We start from the raw sequence: 22815 nt of genomic DNA, 5'->3' as shown, positions 1-22815 counted from the left end.
ATCAGTGCTATAAAAATACACAGATTACTGTGAAAATGACACTGGCAGGGAAGGGGTTAACCACTAGGTGGCATTGTAGGGGTTAAGTGTGCCCTAGTGAGTGTTTCTTATTGTAGGGGGGATGGGCTGTGTGTGACATGACACTGATCTCCGCTCTGATTACACGGAGCTGAGATCAGTGTCATTGTCACTAGGCAGAGCGGGGAGATTCTTGTTTACATCAGCATGTCCCCGGTTGTTACAATGTTTTATGTTGCACTGTATTTGTGCAGCAGTCTTTTTAAATGCAATTTTTTTGGAAAAAAATACTTTAATGAATAAAAAAAAAACTAGCCAGTAAAGTTTTTTTTTTTTTTGTATAAATGTAAAAGATTTTACGCCGTGAGAATCGTGAGAGAATCGTGATCTTCATTCTAAGCAAAAAAATTGTGATTCTCATTTTGGCCAGAATCGTGTAGCTCTAGTGGTCACATAAAGCCCATAATATATCAATAAACAAAAGCAGTTGAATAAATTATAATTTTTAAATTTGTTAAAATGTGTTATTATAATTAGAATTCTGTTCATTTATCTGCATTTTTTAAGTTGGTGACAGGCTGCTGGATTCACGTAGGGCGGCGTATTTTTGAGCCGGCGTAGCGTATGGTATTTACGCTACACCGACGTAAGTCAGAGAGGCAAGTGCTGTATTCACAAAGCACTTGCCTCCTAAGTTACGGCGGGGTAGCGTAAATGGGCCGGCGTAAGCGCGCCTAATTCAAATTGTGAAGAGGTGGGCGTGTTTTATGTAAATAAACCATGACCCGACGTGATTGACGTTTTTAACGAACGGCGCATGCGTCGTCCGTGGACATATCCCATTGTGCATTGCTCCAAAGAACGCCGCAAGGACGTATTGGTTTCGACGTGAACGTAAATTACGTCCAGCCCCATTCACGGACGACTTACGCAAACGAAGTAAAATTTGCAAAATTTGACGCGGGAACGACGTCCATACTTATCATTGGCTGGGCCAGCTATTTGTTCGACTAACTTTACGCCTGAAAACGCCTTACGTAAACGGCGTATCTTTACTGCGACGAACAAGCGAATGTTCGTGAATAGGCTTATCTCGCTAATTTATGCATTCTAGGCGTAAATCAGCGTTCACGCCCCTAGCGGCCGGCGGAACTAGACAGCTAAGATACGACGGCGCAGGCAGTCGTATCTTAGCTACATTTAAGTGTATCTCAATTTGAGAATACACTTAAATGTACGCCGGCTTAGATTCAGAGTTACGACGGCGTATCTATTGATACGCCGGCTTAACTCTTTGTGAATCTAGCTATAGGTCTCTTTAGGAAACACTTCACCTGGTTTACAGACCACCAAGGAAAACAATAATGAGATATATACTAGTTACTTCAAAGATAAAATTCTAAGTGCAAATTCTCACTGCTGGAGTTCCCCGGGAAATAAAGGAAACTGCTTGGGGATTTAGCACACCAAACTTCAATTCTAGCTAAAATTACATTTTGAGTGGGTTGACCCTTTGAAAAAAAATTCTGCTTTTAAATGTTTAAGAATTCTTCTAATAAGAAAATAAATCATCTTTCTTTTGTTAAAAAAAAAAAAAAAGAAGAAAATAAATCATCTTAAATGAATTTCAAAAATGATTTTTAGGCACAAAACTAGATCACATGACTGAGAAATGAAGAGGTTTAAGAACAGAAGAGTTCTTGGTGAGCCAACCCCTCCAGGCACCATCATGAAAGAACGTCTGTCACACGCTTTTTATCATTTTTAGTTATGACTTGTGTGAGAGCCGCAGTGACTCACAGAGAGCTCCGCCTCTGCTAACAAGGACATAAATAGGTAGATTCACAAAGAGTTATGCCCCGTACACACCATCACTTTATGTGATGAAAAAAAATGACGTTTTTAAAAACGTCACTTTAATTCACCATGTGTGGGAGAAAACGTCTTCTAAAAAACGACCAAAAAAAATTGAAGCATGCTTAAATTTTATGTGTCGTTTTTCAAAACGTCAACTTTTACTTCACAGAAATTGACCGTGTGTAGCAAAAAACGTCGTTTAAAACGACGTTTTTTCACCCGCGCATGCCCAGAAGCTACTTATGAAGCGAGCTTCAATGGAAAAAGTTGTGAGAACGTAACCTCGCTTTGCTAGAACATTGTGAGAAAAACGATGGTGTGTAGGCAACTTCATCTTTGAAAATTGAAGTTTCAAAAACGTCATTTTTTACTTCACAGAAAATGTCGTTTTTTTTCATCACATAAAGTGATGGTGTGTACGGGGCATTAGGCCGGCTTATCTGTAGATAAGCCGACCTAACTCTAAATCTAAGCCGACCTATGTTTAAGTGCCGTCCTATCTTAGATTGCAATGTATTGGCTTACCGCTAGGTGGCGCTTACATTGCGGCTGGCCTAGATTATGGAAATGAGGGGATACGACGATTCACGACGATTCACGAGCGTACCTATGAGGTGGAATAACAATGTTAAGTACGGCCGCCGTTCCCGCCGCAAGGTTCGAATTTTTTACGTAGTTTGCGCAAGTCGTCCGCGAATCGGGATTTACGTCATTTACGTACGCGTCGAAATCAATAGGCCCGTACGGCCGACTTAGCCGCAATGCACACTGGGAAATGTAGTCGCCCGGCGCATGCGCAGTGTAAAAAACGTCAAAAAAACGTGAGGTCAAGCCTCATTTCCATACTACACTATACTATACTACACGCCCCCCTCCCAGTCATTTGAATTAGGCGTGCTTACGCCCGCTCGTTTTAGGCTACGCCGCCGAAAATTTGAAGGTAAGTGGTTTGAGAATCACTTCTAACCTAAATAATTTACGGCGGTGTAGCCTAAAAAGAGTAGGCTAGGCCGTCCTAATTTTAGACGCCCCTACGTGAATCTACCCCAAAAGTACTTGGATGTGCCGAAAAATCCAGTGCTGAATTGGCTCTAGAAACAAAGCAATACCTGAGAGTCTTTTAAATATCGAATAATGGAAAAAATGGAATAATGGAAAAAAAAAAGAAAAAGGTTATAAAATTAATTAACAAACTATTTTCAGAATAAAAGTTACATTTATTTACATATTTGAAAAAGCAGTTTGGTGAATGATTTGTGAATAATCCCTGATTACCATTACCGTATATACTCAAGTATAAGCCGACCCGAATATAAGCAGAGGCACCTAATTTTACCACAAAAAAATGGCTTAGCAAGTCTTCAACAGGAACGCAGGAGATAGTCTCTGTGATGTTAACAAAGGCAAAGGCAGAGAGCAACTGAGCTGGACGGCTTAAGGGCCCTTTCAGACGTGCGGACCATATGTCCGCATTTTCATCCATCCGTTGCGGATATCAGCGGATGACTATCCGCTGACACCCGTAATCGTCCGCCTCCGCAAAGATCTGATTTTTCGGACGGAAGAAAATCCTATTTTTCTTCCGTCTGGCGGATCGGATCGGATGAACACGGACATACGGTCCGTGTTCATCCGATCCCACATAGGGGAGAGCGGAGGAAAGACAGGGCGGTCCCTGCACAGTGTGCGGGGACTGCCCTGTCAGCCGACGGCTCAGCGGGGATTTTACGGAGGATCCCCGCTGAGCTTTTACGGACACAAAAAAATGACAATGGTCCCAGAAATGTGTCAAAAGTGTCCGACGTGTCCGCCATAAAGTCGCAGTCATGATAAAAATCACAGATCGCCGCCATTACTAGTAAAAAAAATAATAATAATAAAAATGCCATCCCCTATTTTGTAGATGATGTAACTTTTGCACAAACCCATCAATATACGCTTATTGCGATTTTTTTTTAACCAAAGATATGTAAAAAAATACGTATCGGCCTAAACTGAGGAAAGAAAATTTTTATTTTATATATTTTTTGGGGATATTTATTATAGCAAAAAGTAAATAATATTTTGTTTTTTTCAAAATTGTCGCTCTATTTTTGTTTATAGCACAAAAATAAAAACCGCAGAGGTGATCAAATACCACCAAAAGAAAGCTGTATTTGTGGGGAAAAAAGGATGTAAATTTTGTTTGGGAGCCACGTCGCACGACCGCGCAATTGTCAGTTAAAGCGACGCAGTGCCGAATCGCAAAAAGTGGCCTGGTCTTTGGCCAGCAAAATGGTCCGGGGCTTAAGTGATTAATAAAGAATGATGGGGAGTGGGGACCCAAAAATAAATAAAAATTTAATTTTTGCACATTAAAAGCAGAGATTGGGATACTTACAAATACAAAAACTAAGGGCCAGATTCACAGAAGAAGTACGCCGGAGTATCTACTGATACTCCGGCGTATTTTCAAATTTGCCGCGTCGTATCTTTACTTTGAATTCTCAAACCAAGATACGACGGCTTTAGGCTTCGATCCGACAGGCGTACGGCTTCGTACGCCTTCGGATCGTAGGTGTAATACTTCGGCGCCCGCTGGGTGGAGTTTGCGTCTTTTTCCACGTCGGGTATGCTAATTAGCTGTTTACGGCGATCCACGAAGGTACGCGCGTTCGTTGCATTCTCTTACGTCGTCGCTAGTCGGCTTTTCCCGGGGGATAGTTACGGCTGCTATTTCATGGCTTATATTTAGACTGCCCATGTTAAAGTATGGCCGTCGTTCCCGCGTCAAATTTTAATTATTTTTTTTTGCGCAAGTCGTCCGTGAATAGGAATGGACGTAACGCACTTCGCCGTTCAAAAGATTACGTCGGTGCGACGTCATTTCGCGCAAAGCACGGCGGGAAATTTCAAAACGGAGCATGCGCAGTACGTTCAGCGCGGGAATGTGCCTAATTAAATGATACACGCCCCATTTCAATTAGGCAGGGTTTGCGCCGGACGCATTTACGCTACGCCGCCGCAAGTTTACAGGCAAGTGCTTTGTGAATCAAGCACTTGCGCTTAAAACTTGCGGTGTAACGTAAATGGCATACAAAAAAAGTCACAAAAAAGAACAGGTGGCTCTCAAAGTTTTTTCTTCATATACTTTCCACCAATGATGGTCAGACTTCATAAGATAAATGTGGGCAAGAAATCAGAAATCAGTTTTTAGTATCAGTCCAATCAAAAGCTGTCTTGCAATTGGCTTCTACCATTTTGCGCTGTTACAAAGTTAGACCATCTTTATACATTTTATTAACATATTGGCCTTTATCATCTTGATTGTTCATAGAAAAGTCCATAGAAATTCCAAAAGTACCAACATAGTGACCAGTACATTGTAGACACTGCCGCGTGCCATGGTTGATCCAGACGGGAAATAGGAGGCAGCGATTCCAGTGTTACACAGGTTGCCGGTACAGCAGTACAACTTCTGACTGGCCTGGAGGGACATGGAGGCCGATAAACCGTAACACACATCCGCAGAGCAGCACCCCCGCAGCAGAGCGTTCCCTCTGGGAAAACCTGGGCAAACACAAGCAGATCAAAATGAGAAGATTGTGAAACCATCAAAATAATTATTGTATATAAGAGTCCATTCCATGTCATAATTTTTAAAAGTGCATTCTAGATGGGGGTATATGATAGGCGCCGGAGGCGGCTCTTTAATAATAATGCCATAAAACTATCCCCTATTTTGTAGACGCTATAACTTAACCGAACGCGAGGGGAGCTGCGGTGGCTCAACGCGATTGGCACTGCGCTGATAAGCCATTCACCTCTGCAGCTAGGGGTTCGGATCCCGGTCTCGGCTACATGTGAATTGAGTTTGGTGGTCTCAGCCCGGCTCCCGGTGGGTGTGCTATGCGAGGTAAGCCTGCGCTTAGTACGCCCACCCCCCTCCCACAAAAACCACCACACTTACACGCACTCGAAATTGGGTTAACATGCACGCACTTTGACCACGCGGTCTCTAAAAAAAAGAGAGGCGAAGGACTAACGGGGCTGGTTGAGCAGGCTAGATCCTCTCACTCCCTTATAGGGAGTCCCTCTGCCCGTTGGGCTTCAAAGCGGAGCAGGTAGGGCGGGCTGTGTGGGAGGACCCCCTCACACACTCACCATTGCCACCCAGGGCATGGAGAAAGGTGGCAGATTGCCTCTGGGGGAGGCCTGCCTACTCCCAACTCCTGCAGTCCAGCTCCTCTCTCGAGTACACGCACAAAATACACTTTAAAAAAAAAAAAAACTTAACCGAACGCTTATTGGGGCAGATCCACATACATACGCTGCGCCCGGCGCATATGTAAGATACGCTACGCGGCTGTAACTTACTTGGTTTTGGTTTGAATCCTCAACGAATTTGCGCCGTAAGTTACGGCGGCGTAGTGTATCTCTCGCAGCGTAAGGGCGCGGAATTCAAATTGGGCGGGTAGGGGGCATGTTTCATTTAAATGAAGCGCATCCCCGCCCTGAACGAACTGCGCATGCCCCGTCCGTCAAAACTCCCAGGGTGCATTGCTCCAAATGACGCCGCAAGGACGTCATTGTTTTCGACGTGAACGTAAATGGCGGCCAGCCCCATTCACGGACGACTTACGCAAACGACGTAAAATTTTCAAAATTAGACGCGGGAACGGCGGCCATACTTAACATTGAGTACGCCACCAGATAGCAGCTTTAACTATACGCCGGAAAAAGCCGAACGGAAACGACGTAAAAGAATGCGACGGCCACTCGTGCGTTCGTGGATCGTCGGAAATAGCTAATTTGCATACTCGACGCGGATTACGACGGGAACGCCACCTAGCGGAAGCCGAAAAATTGCATCTAAGATCCGACGGCGTACGGAGACGTACGCCAGTCGGATCTAACACAGATGCCGTCGTATCTTGTTTTGTGGATACCAAAACAAGGATACGACGCGCAAAATTTTAAATTACGCGGCGTATCAAGAGATACGCCGGCGTAATTTCTTTGAGGATCTGCCCCATTGTGTTTTTTTTTACCAACAACATGTAGAAGAATACGCATCGGCCTAAACTGAGGGAAACATTTTTTTTTTATATATATATATTTGGGGGATATTTATTATAGCAAAAAGTAAAAAAAAAAAAATTTTTTTCAAAATTGTCGCTCTATTTTTGTTTATAGCGCAAAAACTAAAAACCGCAGAGGTGATTAAATACCACCAAAAGAAAGCTCTATTTTTGGGGAAAAAAGGACGTCAATTTTGTTTGGGAGCAACGTCGCACGACCGCGCAATTGTCAGTTAAAGCGACGCAGTGCCGAATCGCAAAAAGTGGCCTGGTCTTTTGACCAGCAAAATGGTCCGGGGCTTAAGTGATTAAAGAGCAATTAGCAATGTTTAGAAATCCACAACGAGCAATTAATTAGATTTTGCCTTTACTCGTTTTCTACAGTAAACTGAAATCCGACCGGTGGTTGTGGATCATTTCACACCAAACAACCTGCTCAGAGCCGTGAGGAACAACATCCAAACATAAGCCTCTCCCCTATAGAAGGACATAAAATAAGAAGGTACATTACCTATTGCATCCATACATGAGGTCATGCTTCCAGTACATGGTGTGATGACGATAGATGTATTGCATTCTCCCTTGCCTGTCTCATTGCAGCCGTAGCACTGAAGACCATTCAGAGTCTCGTTCCCCTTCACTGGAGGAGGCAAACATAATCATTCCATTTAATGCATCCAGGCAGCCCAAGAATGGGGAACGTAAAAATATAACCTTACAGCTTCAAATGTGAAAATGTGTCTCCAAATCCCCGACACCTAACCCTAACTGAATCTTTAGTCTACCTCAGTGGCGGCTGAAGCTGCAAATTTTTTTTTGGGGGGGGGGGCAAACAAACAAACAAAAACAAAAAAACATTTATTGCAGCCTCACTGTGCCCATCAATTGCCGCCACTGTGCCCATCAAACGCAGCCACTGTGCCATAAAATTGTTGCTACTGTGCCATAAAATTGTCGCCACTGTGCCATGCCATCAAACGCAGCCACTGTGCCATCAATTGTTGCCACTGTGCCATCAATTGTTGCCACTGTGCCATGCCATCAATTGTCGCCACTGTGCCCATCAATTGTCGCCACTGTGCCATGCCATTGTCACCACTGTGCCATGCCATTGTCGCCACTGTGCCATGCCATTGTTGTCACTGTGCCATGCCAAACGCAGCCACTGTGCCATGCCATTGTCGCCACTGTGCCATGCCATTGTTGCCACTGTGCCATGCCATTGTTGCCACTGTGCCATGCCAAACACAGCCACTGTGCCATCAATTGTCGCCACTGTGCCATGCCAAACGCAGCCACTGTGCCATGCCATTGTCGCCACTGTGCCCATCAATTGTCGCCACTGTGATATGCCATTGTCGCCACTGTGCCCATCAATTGTCACCACTGTGCCATGCCAAACGCAGCCACTGTGCCATGCCATTGTCGCCAATGTACTCATCAAGTGCCACCAGTTTGCCCCTAAAATGCCGCCAGATTGCCCCCCCCCCCCCCCAGCCTGGCACTTAACTTTCTCGGTCAGCCAGAACCAGTGAATCTGATTGGCTGAGACGCCTGTCAGTGTTAACCAGGGAAAGCACACCCCCTGCATCCCCTGGTTAACTATCTGGAAGCCGATTACAGCCCTCACTTTCAAAGCCAACCAGCTGCCGTTATTCAGATGGCCGGCGCTCACCAGGGGGGCGGCCATCTGAATTGTGGGCAGCGGCGACAATATATAGATTCATGCAATGCATGAATCTATCTATTGTTTTTTAGTGGCGGTGCAGGAGCGAGAGGGGGCGGCGCTCCTGCTCCCTCTATACACGCACCGCCACTGGTCTACCTTATAAATGCAACACTTCCCCTATGACTTAATAATAACCTTCAGCATTAGTGTGTGTCAGAGACCACAATAATAATCCCCAGCATTGGTGTCAGTGACCGTAAAAATAACCCCCAGCATCTGTGTTAGTGACGACAAAAATAAGCCCCATCATTGGTGCCAGTGACCATAAGATTAACCCCCTGCATTGGTGTCAGTGAGGGCAATAATAACCCCCAGCATTGGTATCAGTGACCACAATAATGACCCCCAGCATAGGTGATAGTGGCTGTAAGAATAACCCTGAGCATTAGTATCAATAACCATAATAATACCCACCAATGTTGGTGTTAGTGACCATAATAATAACCCCCAGCGTTGGTGCCAGTGGCAGTGCTATTTACACACACTCCCATTGGTGGTCAACAGCAATGTATTTTAATCCCCTTTGCCAATATTGGTGGTCAGGGTAGGTAGTCTGTACAGTGGCAATGAATTTTACCCCCCAACATTGGTGGTCAGCTGATTACACACTCCCACCCTGCTCTATTTCCCCCATGAGGTCGGGAATATATTGCATATTGGGCACCAGGAATTTACGGTGACACAGCTTCACTTAGTTACTAAAAAACTTTGCTAGGTGAATAGTCTACTTTATTATTAAATCAACCCCAGTGTATGTGTAGTGCCCTGCTCCCAATGAGTGGGCGCTATATGTTGAAATTATAGTTGCCTGGGCAGTAATTTGGCTCAGAGAGATATTATTCAAATTGTGGCTCTGTTTCAGTTCAGCTGGTTGCATGATTTTCCCCCTAACGGTGGGTGTCACTGTCATCACTGGTCAGGGTTGGAAAGGCAGCAGGCTGGATGCATTGGGTACCTCTTTCCCAAGAAGCAGCCCAGAGGGCGTGGTCAACACGATGTGCATTCTGGGAGAGGGTACTTAAGGGACAGACACCATTTTGTGGGGTTCGTCTTCCGATCCTCATCTGAGGGCCCTCCTGGCCTCAGGGATTTGTTGGCAGTTTCCGCCTCGGGCATACCTCTCAACTTTTCAAAATCCTACCTAGGCACATTGAAAGTTGTTGAGAGGGGTGGTGGTGGGGGGGTTTGTGCTGACATCAAATGAGCTGAGGGGGGGACGGCGATAATGAAAGTTGTGGAGCGTGGGGAGGTGCTACCGTGGGACAGCTAAACTGAAAGTGTTGCGGTAAATCTCACTTGGTAGGCCAGTGAGAGTGGGCCTATTCGTGGTCGCTGAGTCCAGCGTGGAGACAGTTGTTCCTCTGGACCTAGGAGATTTTCCGTGATCTGCAAGTAAGGTACCTGAGTCCTCCCCATCCCTCTATCCCTCTGTTGGAAAGTTTATTCAATAAAACCCTTGAAAGAGACTTCATGTTGGTGCAGACATTTCTTCCGGACAACTCTTCAAGGAGAACCCCTGAGACGAGCGCAAGGAACAGTAAGGTAACGGCAGGCCCAAATCTAAACCAGCAGCTCCTACGGGGATAGTGCTACACATGTGTAGCAGGGTCATCCTGTCAGAGTCTAATGACAGGCCTGGATCCCGCTGGAACTTTGCTCACACTTGTAAATATGTAAGATACCTTTAAGAAGTTATGCATTGTGGGACTGCAAGTAGCGGGAGATATGGACTCCATTGACTCTTAGGAGAAATAGACTACACATCCCACAATGCCCTGCATTATCAGAACATGTGACACCTCCGCACAGACTTAAGGAAAGGGGGGGGGCTGATCTCTCTCTCTCTCTCGGGACCTGCATCTTCTCCTCTGCGGAGCTGCAGAGGATAGCACAGCCATACTGCTAGGCCTGAAGCTGGGCCTAAATCCACCGAGAGACCAGCCATCCAGAAGGAAGCAAGACCACTATACCCAGCTCGTGTTCCAGGAGATCGGAGAGGCCGCCCAGCTGACAACTGAAACAGTGGAGAGCCTGATGCCAAGATCCTTGTGCTGTGGAGCAGTGATCTACCAACGCGCCCTTTGGAGAAGAACTCAGGCGGTTCGGGCCTGTCGGGTGAGAGAGCACACGCTCAACTTCAACCTCTCCCTTTAGACAGACACTCTAGTACCACCCTACATATCAGAGACACGTGTTGGGCCTCTAGTTGAAACTTAGAGGCCCCCATAGTTTGATAGTGTTATACAGAAGTGACTGACGCTGACAAGCGATCAGATCACCAACGCTTGCTGTTCAGGATACTTTGTTCAATTGACTTCCACTTATCGTTCACCACTTGCGGATTATAAATCTAACGTGCACCAACCGGCCGCAACGTGGACTTTAGTCTCGAGATGTTTCTTTAGCTGTTCTGCAGAACTGCCACTAGAGGGAGCTCGCGAGCATAGAATGCCTACCTTAGTTTAATTGAATGGTACCATTCTTTAGTTTAAATCTCTTCTTTAACCTTATTTGCTGATTCCTGCAAGGGTTCTTGCAGAATCATAGTGTGTCATTGCACAATAGTGTCTACTTGTGATTTAAGGGGGGTAGCGCTACACATGCATCTGAGATTAGCAGAGTTTACCTTTACTCACAGCCTGGTTGCAGTTGTTGTACCCACAGCATGATATCTCAGAATACACTTTTACACCACCGCTGTTATAGTACAGTTTTCGTCCGCAGAGATTTCCAGTTCCACAGCCTTTGATCACCACATCTGAACTGGAACCTTCCGAAGCAAAAAATAGTGTTATCAATACATGTGTCTGTATGGCAGACACACACACACACACAGACTACATGTATGGTCTACCATGTGTCTCACCATTGACATACGTGGTGGTGACGGTCATACACCGATCCTGCACTCCGGCACACTGGACTGAGGTCAGGTTGGAGGTTGCACAGGTGCTGCTGTTCCCCTGACATCTCTGGCAGAAGAGTGCAGCCACAGGCACACGAGCTGGAAACAAGATCAATCAGAATTATATGGTGGCAGGTCTACTAGCTATGGTGCAACTACAGGAAGGCTGACAACAACATTTTCCAAGGACATTTTGCTACTGCACACACTTTATGGACACTATAGAGATTTACTAACACTGGAGCACTCAGAATCTGGTGCAGCTGTGCATGGTAGGTTACTCTCTCTCACCCCACTCTCTCTTTCACCCTCCCTCCCTCTCTCACCCCCCCCCTCTCTCCCCCTCATCCATTTCTCTTCTTTTCCATGTCCCCCATGTCTCTCTCCGAGGGCGATCCTAGGCATGGTGCATTGCACCCAGGCGCCTGCAGAGGTGGGGGCGCCGAACATCTATCAGACTCTCTAACAGAAGCCCTCTCTGTGTCCATCACAGAGGTCCCCCTTCAGGTCCCAATAAAGTACTCTGCTTCTCTTCCTGTATTTTGTTTATTGTTAACAGATCATGTAAGGATCCCAGGGTAATGAAGACTTTGTGGGGGAGCATCTCTGTGGTTGAGTCATTGCCATAGAAACCTTTGTAAAGGGGAGGAGTTGGTAAAAAGATGACGCCCATGTGGGGCGCCAGAAATATTTCTGCACCCAGGCGCCTGTGACCCTAGGATTGGCCCTGCTCTCTCCTTATTATTCCTATCTCTTCTCTTAGCAGGAGGAGGAGCACTGTGGCAGGCTGGTGAGGGGGGGGGGGGGTTACTACTCTGCAGTCGACTAGAGACCCTGCATAGCCACCAAAGATACGCATAGCCACCTGAGACCCCATATTTGTCCCATACCTTTCTTCCCAAGTGGTTATGCGGGTCTTTGGTGGCTATACGGGTCTCTGGTGGTTATGTGCAGTCTGGTCACCAGAGACCCTGCATAGCCACCAGAGACCCGCATAGCCACCAGAGACCCGCATAGCCACCAGAGACCCCGCATAGCCACCAGAGACCCCACATAGCCACCAGAGACCCCACATAGCCACCAGAGACCCCACATAGCCACCAGAGACCCCACATAGCCACCAGAGACCCGCATAGCCACCAGAGACCCCGCATAGCCACCAGACAGCACATAGCCACCAGAGACCCCGCATAGCCACCAGAGACCCCACATAGCCACCAGAGACCCCACATAGCCACCAGAGACCCCACATAGCCACCAGAGACCCCACATAGCCACCAGAGACCCCACATAGCCACCAGAGACCCGCATAGCCACCAGAGACCCCACATAGCCAACATACAGCATATAGCCAACAGAGACCTGCATAGCCACCAGAGACCCCGCATAGCCACCAGAGACCCCACATAGCCACCAGAGACCCCGCATAGCCACCAGAGACCCCACATAGCCACCAGAGATCCGCATAGCCACCAGAGACCCCGCATAGCCACCAGAGACCTGCATAGCCACCAGACCGCACATAGCCAACAGAGACCTGAATAGCCACCAGAGACCCGCATAGCCACCAGAGACCCCGCATAGCCACCAGAGACCCCACATAGCCACCAGAGACCCCACATAGCCACCAGAGACCCGCATAGCCACCAGAGACCCCGCATAGCCACCAGAGACCTGCATAGCCACCAGACCGCACATAGCCAACAGAGACCTGAATAGCCACCAGAGACCCGCATAGCCACCAGAGACCCCGCATAGCCACCAGAGACCCCGCATAGCCACCAGAGACCCCGCATAGCCACCAGACCGCACATAGCCACCAGAGACCCCGCATAGCCACCAGACCGCACATAGCCACCAGAGACCCGCATAGCCACTAGAGACCCTGCATAGTTTATTGGTCTGGCATTCTTATTGGTGTTTGTATATATTTCTAGATGTACATTACAGCTGTCATGTGAAGCAATGTTGCTTCCAGAGCCGCATTGGCCTGAGAACGTTGGATAGTGAGACATTTTTTGCGATCATGATCATGCGCTCTAACCTGAAGGTTTAGTAGGTCCTTGCTGGTACTCAAGAGATGGGAGCAAGCTTTGTTTACTCATCCTCAAGTGTCAGGCTGTATTACAAAGGGACGCCGCTCAAACCAAGCCTGATGTTTGAGGAGATGTGTGGCCTCTTGGCCACTCCACTGACGCGTTTCGTCCCTCCTGAAACGCGTCAGTGCATTTTGTATTAGATGTAAGTATTGTCAAGCTTTTTCAACAGAGGACTTTGTTTCTTACCATAGACTGTGGCGTTGTTACACATATTTGTTTCACAGCAATAGGAACTTATATACGTCTTCTTGAAGCCCATGTCCATATACACGGACTGGTTACACCTGAGTCCCTGAGAACAGCCCTTGTATGTCTTCTCTGTGATGATCCCATCCTCTGCAAGAATAATTTTTTTTTGACAAATTTGTTAAATTCTACACAAAATAACATATAACAGATATACAGTTTGTGGCACATTAGTATATGTAAGGGGGGAAACTTTTCAAGATGAGTGGTGACCATGGCGGCCATTTTGAAGTCGGCCATTTTGAATCCAATTTTTGTTTTTGGTGTATCCATATAAATGGCCCACCCTGTACTATAAACCATGAAAATTTGATGTATCTAATTTATCTATTGTTTCTTTTTTGCAGCAATTAACCAAAACATAAATTTTCACAAAATCCCCTCCCTGGAATTTTAGTGTCCTTTCACACTTGAATGCCGAACGGACAACACGCGTTCCATGCAGGTTTCCCGCATCATATTCATACCGCACTGCCCTTGCGTGGCCGTGGGTGTCAGTGCAACTTTAATGATACCCCAAAAGCAAATCCAAAAATGCAGTGTTCGTCCCCAACAGATCGCATGGAACAAAAGTTTCAGTGTGTTTCCAAAAGTAGTACACTCGCTACTTTAGGTGTGGTACTGTGCAATTTCACCCCATTAAAAATGAATCAGCTGAAATCGTTGAGGTCCCTCCCTTGTCACCTTTTTTCTCTTGGTGTCAGGAAAACTTGTCAGAAGGTGACTCATTCTCATAGCAGAGGAACGAAGCAGCAGAAGTGACACTTATAGCCAGATTCAGAGAGAGTTACGCCGGCATATCAGTAGATACGCCGACCTAACTCGGAATCTGCAAAAGTGTATGCTCAAACTGAGATACACTTAAACCTAGCTAAAATACGTCAGCCTGCGCCGTCGTATCTTAGGATGCAATTTTTCCGCTGGCCGCTAGGTGGCGCCTCCGTTGAGTTCGGCGTAGAATATGTAAATGCCTAGATACGCCGATTCACGAACGTACGTGCGCCCGTCGCAGTAAAGATATGCCGTTTACGTAAGGCGTTTTCCGGCGTAAAGTTAGTCGAACAAATAGCTGGACTAGTCAATGTTAAGTATGGCCGTCGTTCCCGCGGCGAAATTTGAAAATTTTACGCCGTTTGCGTAAGTCGTCATTCACGTCGAAACCAATACGTCCTTGCGGCGTACTTTTCTCACTGATGCTGGGCCTGGGACTTTTTCTGCACCCACTGGCCACAATCCGGCCCTCCTAAATTCTGAAGGACAATAAACTGGCCCTTTGTTTGAAAAGTTTGGAGACCCCTGCCTTACACCAAGAAGAGGGAAAGAGGGATTTGGCTCCAAATTGGAACAGTCCAGGGGCAGTTGGGAGGTATGCAATGAACTGTGCCCTATGTGTTCACTGTATGTGTGCCAAGGTTTAATCCATCATACCATACCTACAACGGTGAAGGACTGTGACATGCAGCTGGTCTGGTTGAGGAAACATAGCTGTGTAGATTCTGGACAATAATATGGTAATCCTGTACACTGGGTGCAACTTAGAGAAAGACCTGGGAGAGAATCAGGAATGAGATTAGCACAACATATAATATAATTATACAATTAAAAGTAATCACCCCAGGCATTTAAAGCTGAACTCCAGGCAACAGAGGCGGCTCTAGGCTTTGAGAGGCCTTAGGCAAATTTGACATGGGGCCCCACCCACACCCATGATGGGAAAAATAATTCAAGGACAAGAGCCTCTTCCCCACCACCCTGGCTGGTGGTTGTGGGGGTCTGCGGCCAGATCCTGCCCTTTAACCACTTAAGGACCGCCTCCTGCACATATACGTCAGCAGAATGGCACGGCTGGGCACATGTACGTCATAGGTGTGCGCAGCCTATTGCATTAGGGCAGTGTTTCTCAATTCCAGTCCTCAGGCCCCCCCAACAGGTCAGGTTTTCAGGATTTCCCTCAAATGAAAAGGCTGTGGTAATTACTAAGGCAGTGAAACTGATCAAATCACCTGTGCAAAATAATGGAAATCCTGAAAACCTGACCTGTTGGGGGGGCCTAAGGACTGGAATTGAGAAACACTGCATTAGGGTGTGCACCCCAAAGCTCAAACACACATGAACGCCACCCGCTGTCACAGGGAGGAGACTCTGATAGTAGGAGACAGTTGATTGGGAGAATATTACCTTACATCCTAAGTATAGGTTTAATGTGTTCCTACAGTTGAACCTAGCCTTTAATATAATGAGGGCATTTACACTGTCCACCGGCATCCCCAACCACCCACCTGGTGCCACCCCTGGATAATGCTAATGCCAGGGCCGTCTTTAATATGGTTTGGGCCCTGGGCAAACATTTTTTTTGGGCCCCCCTCCAGCTTATTTTGGGCCTGTCTGGTTCACATGTATGTTTTGGCGGTCCTCATTTGTGCAGGTACAGCAGTCCATTAATTTGAATGGGCTGCCATGCCTTTGTTTCCTGCAGAAAAAAGGTGCATTCAGCATTTTAAAAATACAGTTGCCTTGAAATCCATTCTGCTTTTGCACCATGCTACTTACCTGCAGTTCTTGCACACACAAACGCACTGTGTTTTTAAAAGCGTGACCTAAACGTCTAAAAATGCAGCAAATTTGACAGTGCGGGAACTGCAGATAAGTCACAGCAGACAGCAGAATGGACAGACAGTGCTGTATTTCAGTGCTTGATGGGCATAGGTGTTACATGAGGCATGCACTTTTCTTTGCAGGAAACGCAGGCATGGCGGCCCATTCAAATGAATGTGGGCTGCCAAAACACATACATGTGAACCAGCCAGGCCCAAAATAAGCCCATCAAGCAGTTAAATACAGACAGTAATGCCATGTGCTCTGAGGCCTTACTCAGCCTGGACTGCAGGTCTGGTCTGTGATTTAAAGAGTTCCTCCATATTACACATGGCATGGCATGGGGTCCCATGGTGCTAAAGCAGAATGGACAGACGGTGCTGTGACCCCCATGCCATGCTATGTGTAAAATAGAGGAACTTTTTAAAACACTGACCAGACCTGCAGTGAATCATCAAATATTATAAAGACTTTGGGCACACTCTACAGAAAACTTCTATTTACAATATAGATTAGCAAACAGTGACATACCTTGAGGAGCAGGACATGAAGAAGTCAGCCTCAGGAAGAGCAAACTGGGGATGTTATAAAATCACATTCTAATTCACTTTTATATGCAAGCAGCACCCAGTGGCAGGAAGGGAGAAGTGCACGTCTAAAGGGAAGCCAGGGGTGCTGTACATTTTAAAACACTGGGAAGGGAAGCAGTACTGTCACTGGCTGCGTGCCGCTGATGATTTTCAGCCTGATTTGTGGGCAGCACAGGGGCTTAACGGGCGGCAGGGATCAGGAATTATGGGGCCACTTACACAGCTTCAGGCATGGGCCCCCTGGAGCAGAGAAAAAAAAAGGGGGTTGCCATCCGGGACCTCTGGGCCCTTTAATAAAAAATAAAAAAAATATATATAAAAAATAAACATTTATAAAAAAAAGGGGGGGTTGCCATCCAGGGCCCTGGGGACCTCTGGGCCCTTTAATAAAAAAAATATAACAAAAATAAAAAAATAAACATTTATAAAAAAAATAAAAAAGGGTGTTTGCCACATGGGGCCCTCTGAGCCCTTTAATAAAATATATATATATATATATATATATAAGAAAAAAAAGAAATAAAATAATATGAAAACAAAATTATAAAAAAAGGGGGGTTGCCATCCGGGGCCCTGGGGACCTCTGGGTCCTTTAATAATAATAATAATAATAATAATGATATATTATATATATATATATATATATATATATATATATATATATATATATATATATATATATATATAAATAAAAATAAAAGAAATAAAGAAATATATAAAAAAATATGTTTTTTATAAAAAAAGGGGGGGTTGTCATCAGGGGCCCTGGGGAACTACGGGCCCCTGGGGACCCACAGACCTCTAAAAAAAAATTGGCCCTTTAATAAAAAATAAAATAAAAATATATTAAAAAAATATATATTTTTTTATTTAAAAATAAATAAAAAAAGGGGGGTTGCCATCTGGGGCCCTGGGGGCCTCTGGGCCCCTGGGCACCCCTAAAAAAATGGTCCCTTTAATAAAAAAAACTCTAAAAAAAAAATTGGCCCTTTAATAAAAAATAAAATAAAAATATATTAAAAAAATATACATTTTTTTATTTAAAAAAAAATAAAAAAGGGAGGTTGCCATCTGGGGCCATAGGTGCCTCCGGGCCCCTGGGGACCTCCGGACCCCTAAAGGGGGTTGCTTTGGGCCCCCAACAGTGACAGGGCCCTGGGCAGCTGCCCCATTTGCCCTGTGGTAAAGACGGCCCTGGCTAATGCACATGGGGTGATTAGGGTGTACCCAGGCACACCCGGCACACCCTGTGCGCACGCCTATAAGGTACGTCCTGTACTAGTACCCAGCCGCGACCCGGTCCGAAGCTCCGGGACCGCAGGACCCGCGGACCCCGATCGCCACTGGAGTCCCGTGATCAGTCCCCGGAGCTGAAGAACGGGGAGAGCCGTGTGTAAACACACCTTCCCCGTTCTTCACTGTGGCGGCGTCATCGATCGTGTCATCCCTTTTATAGGGGGACACAATCGATGACGTCACTCCTACAGCCACACCCCCCTACAGTTGTAAACACACTTCAGGTCACACATAACCCCAACAGCGCCCCCTTGTGGTTAACTCCCAAACTGCAACTGCCATTTTCACAATAAACAATGCATTTTAAATGCATTTTTTTGTAGTGAAAATGACAATGGTCCCAAAAATGTGTCAAAATTGTCCGAAGTGTCCGCCATAATGTCGCAGTCACGAAAAAAATCGCTGATCGCCGCCATTAGTAGTAAAAAAAATTTTTTTATAAAAATGCAATAAAACTATCCCCTATTTTGTAAACGCTATAAATTTTGCACAAACCAACCGATAAACGCTTATTTCAATTTTTTTTACCAAAAATATGTAGAAGAATACATATCGGCCTAAACTGAGGGAAAACATTTTGGGGGTCTAATAGACCCCTGATGTTTCTATAAAGAGGAAATGTCACCTGTCCAATGCTATCCCGTGTATTACATCTGTAGGCTTTGATTTATGTAGGATATATATATATATATATATATATATATATATATATATATATATATATATATATATATACTGTGTGTGTGTGTGTGTGTGTGTATATATATATATATTAGGGTTGTTACTGATTCAAATTTTGGTGTTCGATTGATTTTTTTTTTTAATCGATTAATCAACTAATTTCGATTAATTATAACGCACATACATTTTTCGGATCACCACCATATATAGTCTTCACTGCAATATCCACAGACATCTCCCCACTGTAATATCCACAGACATCTCCCCACTGTAATATCCACAGGCATCTCCCCCACTGTAATATCCACAGACATCTCCCCCCACTGTAATATCCACAGACATCTCCCCCACTGTAATATCCACAGACATCTCCCCCACTGTAATATCCACAGACATCTCCCCCACTGTAATATCCACAGACATCTCCCCACTGTAATATCCACAGACATCTCCCCACTGTAATATCCACAGACATCTCCACTGTAATATCCACAGAGATCTCCCCCCACTGTAATATCCACAGAGATCTCCCCCCACTGTAATATCCACAGAGATCTCCCCCCACTGTAATATCCACAGAGATCTCCCCCCACTGTAATATCCACAGAGATCTCCCCCCACTGTAATATCCACAGAGATCTCCCCCCACTGTAATATCCACAGACATCCCCCCACTGTAATATCCACAGACATCTCCCCCACTGTAATATCCACAGACATCTCCCCCACTGTAATATCCACAGACATCTCCCCACTGTAATATCCACAGACATCTCCCCCCACTGTAATATCCACAGACATCTCCCCCACTGTAATATCCACAGACATCTCCCCCACTGTAATATCCACAGACATCTCCCCCACTGTAATATCCACAGACATCTCCCCACTGTAATATCCACAGACATCTCCCTCACTGTAATATCCACAGACATCTCCCCCCACTGTAATATCCACAGACATCTCCCCCACTGTAATATCCACAGACATCTCCCCACTGTAATATCCACAGACATCTCCCCACTGTAATATCCACAGACATCTCCCCCACTGTAATATCCACAGACATCTCCCCCACTGTAATATCCTCAGACATCTCCCTACTGTAATATCCACAGACATCTCCCCCCACTGTAATATCCACAGACATCTCCCCCACTGTAATATCCACAGATATCTCCCCACTGTAATATCCACAGACATCTCCCCACTAATATCCACAGACATCTCCCCACTGTAATATCCACAGACATCTCCACCACTGTAATATCCACAGACATCCCCCCCACTGTAATCCACAGACATCTCCTCACTGTAATATCCACAGACATCTCCCCACTGTAATATCCACAGACATCTCCCCCACTGTAATATCCACAGACATCTCCCCCACTGTAATATCCACAGACATCTCCTCCCACTGTAATATCCACAGACATCTCCCCCCACTGTAATATCCACAGACATCTCCCCCACTGTAATATCCACAGACATCTCCCCACTAATATCCACAGACATCTCCCCCACTGTAATATCCACAGACATCTCCCCACTAATATCCACAGACATCTCCCCACTGTAATATCCACAGACATCTCCACCACTGTAATATCCACAGACATCCCCCCCACTGTAATCCACAGACATCTCCTCACTGTAATATCCACAGACATCTCCCCACTGTAATATCCACAGACATCTCCCCCACTGTAATATCCACAGACATCTCCCCCACTGTAATATCCACAGACATCTCCCCCCAATATCCACAGGCATCTCCCCCACTGTAATATCCACAGACATCTCCCCACTGTAATATCCACAGACATCTCCACCACTGTAATATCCACAGACATCTCCCCCACTGTAATATCCACAGCCCTAGTTGTAATGAATTTGAATTGTATTTTCGGACGACAACTATACTGACTAAACGAAAATCGAAGCCCTGGTATCGTACGAGGAAAATTTTCGTGCTTCTCCGATCGAATAATATCGGGTGAACTGTCGCGATCGGCTCTCAGAAGTAGTGTACACACGATCCGAAAATCGTATGATTTTTCCTCGGACGACCGTTTTCGTCCGATATGCGGATTGTGTGTACAGGCCTTTAGAAGGTTTGGAATAATTGACCGCGCGCTGGTAAATGGTTGAGAAGCGCTGGTATAGATAGACGCTATCCAAGTGCAATCTTTTACTGTCTTCTAGGACATACTATTCTTATACCTCCTTAGAGATGAAGATCGATCCTACTTCCAAATGTATACACAAATATATCTATAGAGTACTCACCCGCCGGGAGAAGAGCGAAGAGGAGGTGAAGTATCGGCAACTTGCTCATTTTCATGAATTCTCCTTATTTTTTGTTTCTTTGACTCATTTGTCTGTCCCTGATAGACCTGGTCTGCCCGGCAGTACCTGTCCCTCCCTTCCTCCCTCCCTCCCTCCTCCCTCTTACCTTCCACTCCCTGCTAATATTTTCAGCTTTTCTGACCCGTCTGCATATTTTACAGCCTTTTGTTGTAGGACAGAGACAGCGAGAAGAAGAATGGATTGCACTGTGTTCTACAGCTAGTGTAAGATTTAAAGCTTGGAGGCAAAGTGGAGATTCTGGCCTTCTAACCAATTAACCACTTAAGACCCGGACCATTATGCAGGTTAAGGACCTTGCCCATTTTTGCGATTCGGTACTGCGTCGCTTTAACTGACAATTGCGCGGTCGTGCGATGTGGCTCCCAAAACAAAATTAGCGTCCTTTTTTTCCCACAAATAGAGCTTTCTTTGGGTGGTATTTGATCACCTCTGCGGTTTTTATTTTTTGCGCTATAAACAAAAATAGAGCGACAATTTTGAAAAAAAGGCAATGGCCCAGATTCAGGTAGGACTTGCGCTTTATTTGCGGAGGCACAGGGCAACGATTATGCCCTGAGCCCACGCAAAATTGCCCGGCGTAAGCGCGCGCAATGTAAATGATCCCGCCAGGGGCGGGAATCATTTAAATTAGGCGCTATCTCCCGCGCCGAGCGTACAGCGCATGCTCCGTCGGGAAACTTTCCCGACGTGCATTGCGGCAAATGACGTCACAAGGACGTCATTTGCTTCAAAGTGAACGTGAATGGCGTCCAGCGCCACTCACGATTCACTTACGCAAACGACGTAAAATTCGAATGTCGTGACGCGGGAAGCCGGGTATCCTTTAGCATTGGCTGCCCCTGCTTTTAGCATTGGCAGCCTTACGCTAAAGACGCCGTACGCAACCGACGTAACTTGCGTACGCAGGGGGCGCGCAACATTGTGAATCGGCGTAAGTATGAAATTTGCATACTATACGCTGACCACAATGGGAGCGCCCCCTAACGGTCAACGCAAGAATGCAGCCTAAAATCTGCGTGGCATAAGAGCCTTATGCCACGCAGATTTTAGGCTGCAGTCGGCGTAACGAGTTCTCTAAATCAGGAGAACTCGTTACGCCGGCGCAAGTCAGCAATTGCGCTGCGTAACTATGGTTACGCAGGCACAATTGCTACCTGAATCTGGGCCAATATTTTTTACTTTTTGCTATAATAAATATCCCCCAAAAATATATATAAAAAACACTTTTTTTCCTCAGTTTAGGCCGATTCGTATTCTTCTACCTATTTTTGGTAAAAAAAAAATCGCAACAATCGTTTATCGATTGTTTTGCGCAAAATTTATAGCGTTTACAAAATAGGAGATAGTTTTATTGCATTTTTATTAA

At 45.8% G+C, this 22815-nt stretch overlaps 1 protein-coding gene across 1 annotated transcript; it reads right to left on the bottom strand.

The window, feature by feature from the left end:
- Positions 1-4977: 4977 nt before the first annotated feature.
- On the bottom strand, positions 4978-21509 carry LOC120916399 (urokinase plasminogen activator surface receptor-like). The gene is made up of 7 exons (XM_040327354.1): positions 21369-21509; positions 15348-15461; positions 13855-14004; positions 11531-11668; positions 11291-11434; positions 7447-7575; positions 4978-5424 (listed from the first exon to the last, which is right to left on the bottom strand). Exons 1-7 carry the CDS (start codon positions 21421-21423, stop codon positions 5186-5188), a joined length of 969 nt encoding a protein of 322 aa, XP_040183288.1. The 5' UTR covers positions 21424-21509; the 3' UTR covers positions 4978-5185.
- Positions 21510-22815: the final 1306 nt, after the last annotated feature.

This window comes from Rana temporaria, chromosome 10 (assembly GCF_905171775.1).
Source record: "Rana temporaria chromosome 10, aRanTem1.1, whole genome shotgun sequence".
NCBI lineage: Eukaryota > Metazoa > Chordata > Amphibia > Anura > Ranidae > Rana > Rana temporaria.
This window is presented reverse-complemented; position numbering and strand designations above follow the sequence as displayed.

Coding starts and splice junctions, on each gene's coding strand:
- LOC120916399 (XM_040327354.1), bottom strand. CDS start 21,423: ATGAAAATGAGCAAGTTGCCGATACTTCACCTCCTCTTCGCTCTTCTC. Junction 7,576..11,290: donor CAACCAGGCTGTGAGTAAAG/GTAAACTCTGCT, acceptor TGCCTCCTCCAG/TGAAGGGGAACGAGACTCTG. Junction 5,425..7,446: donor CTCATGTATGGATGCAATAG/GTAATGTACCTT, acceptor GTGTTTGCCCAG/GTTTTCCCAGAGGGAACGCT.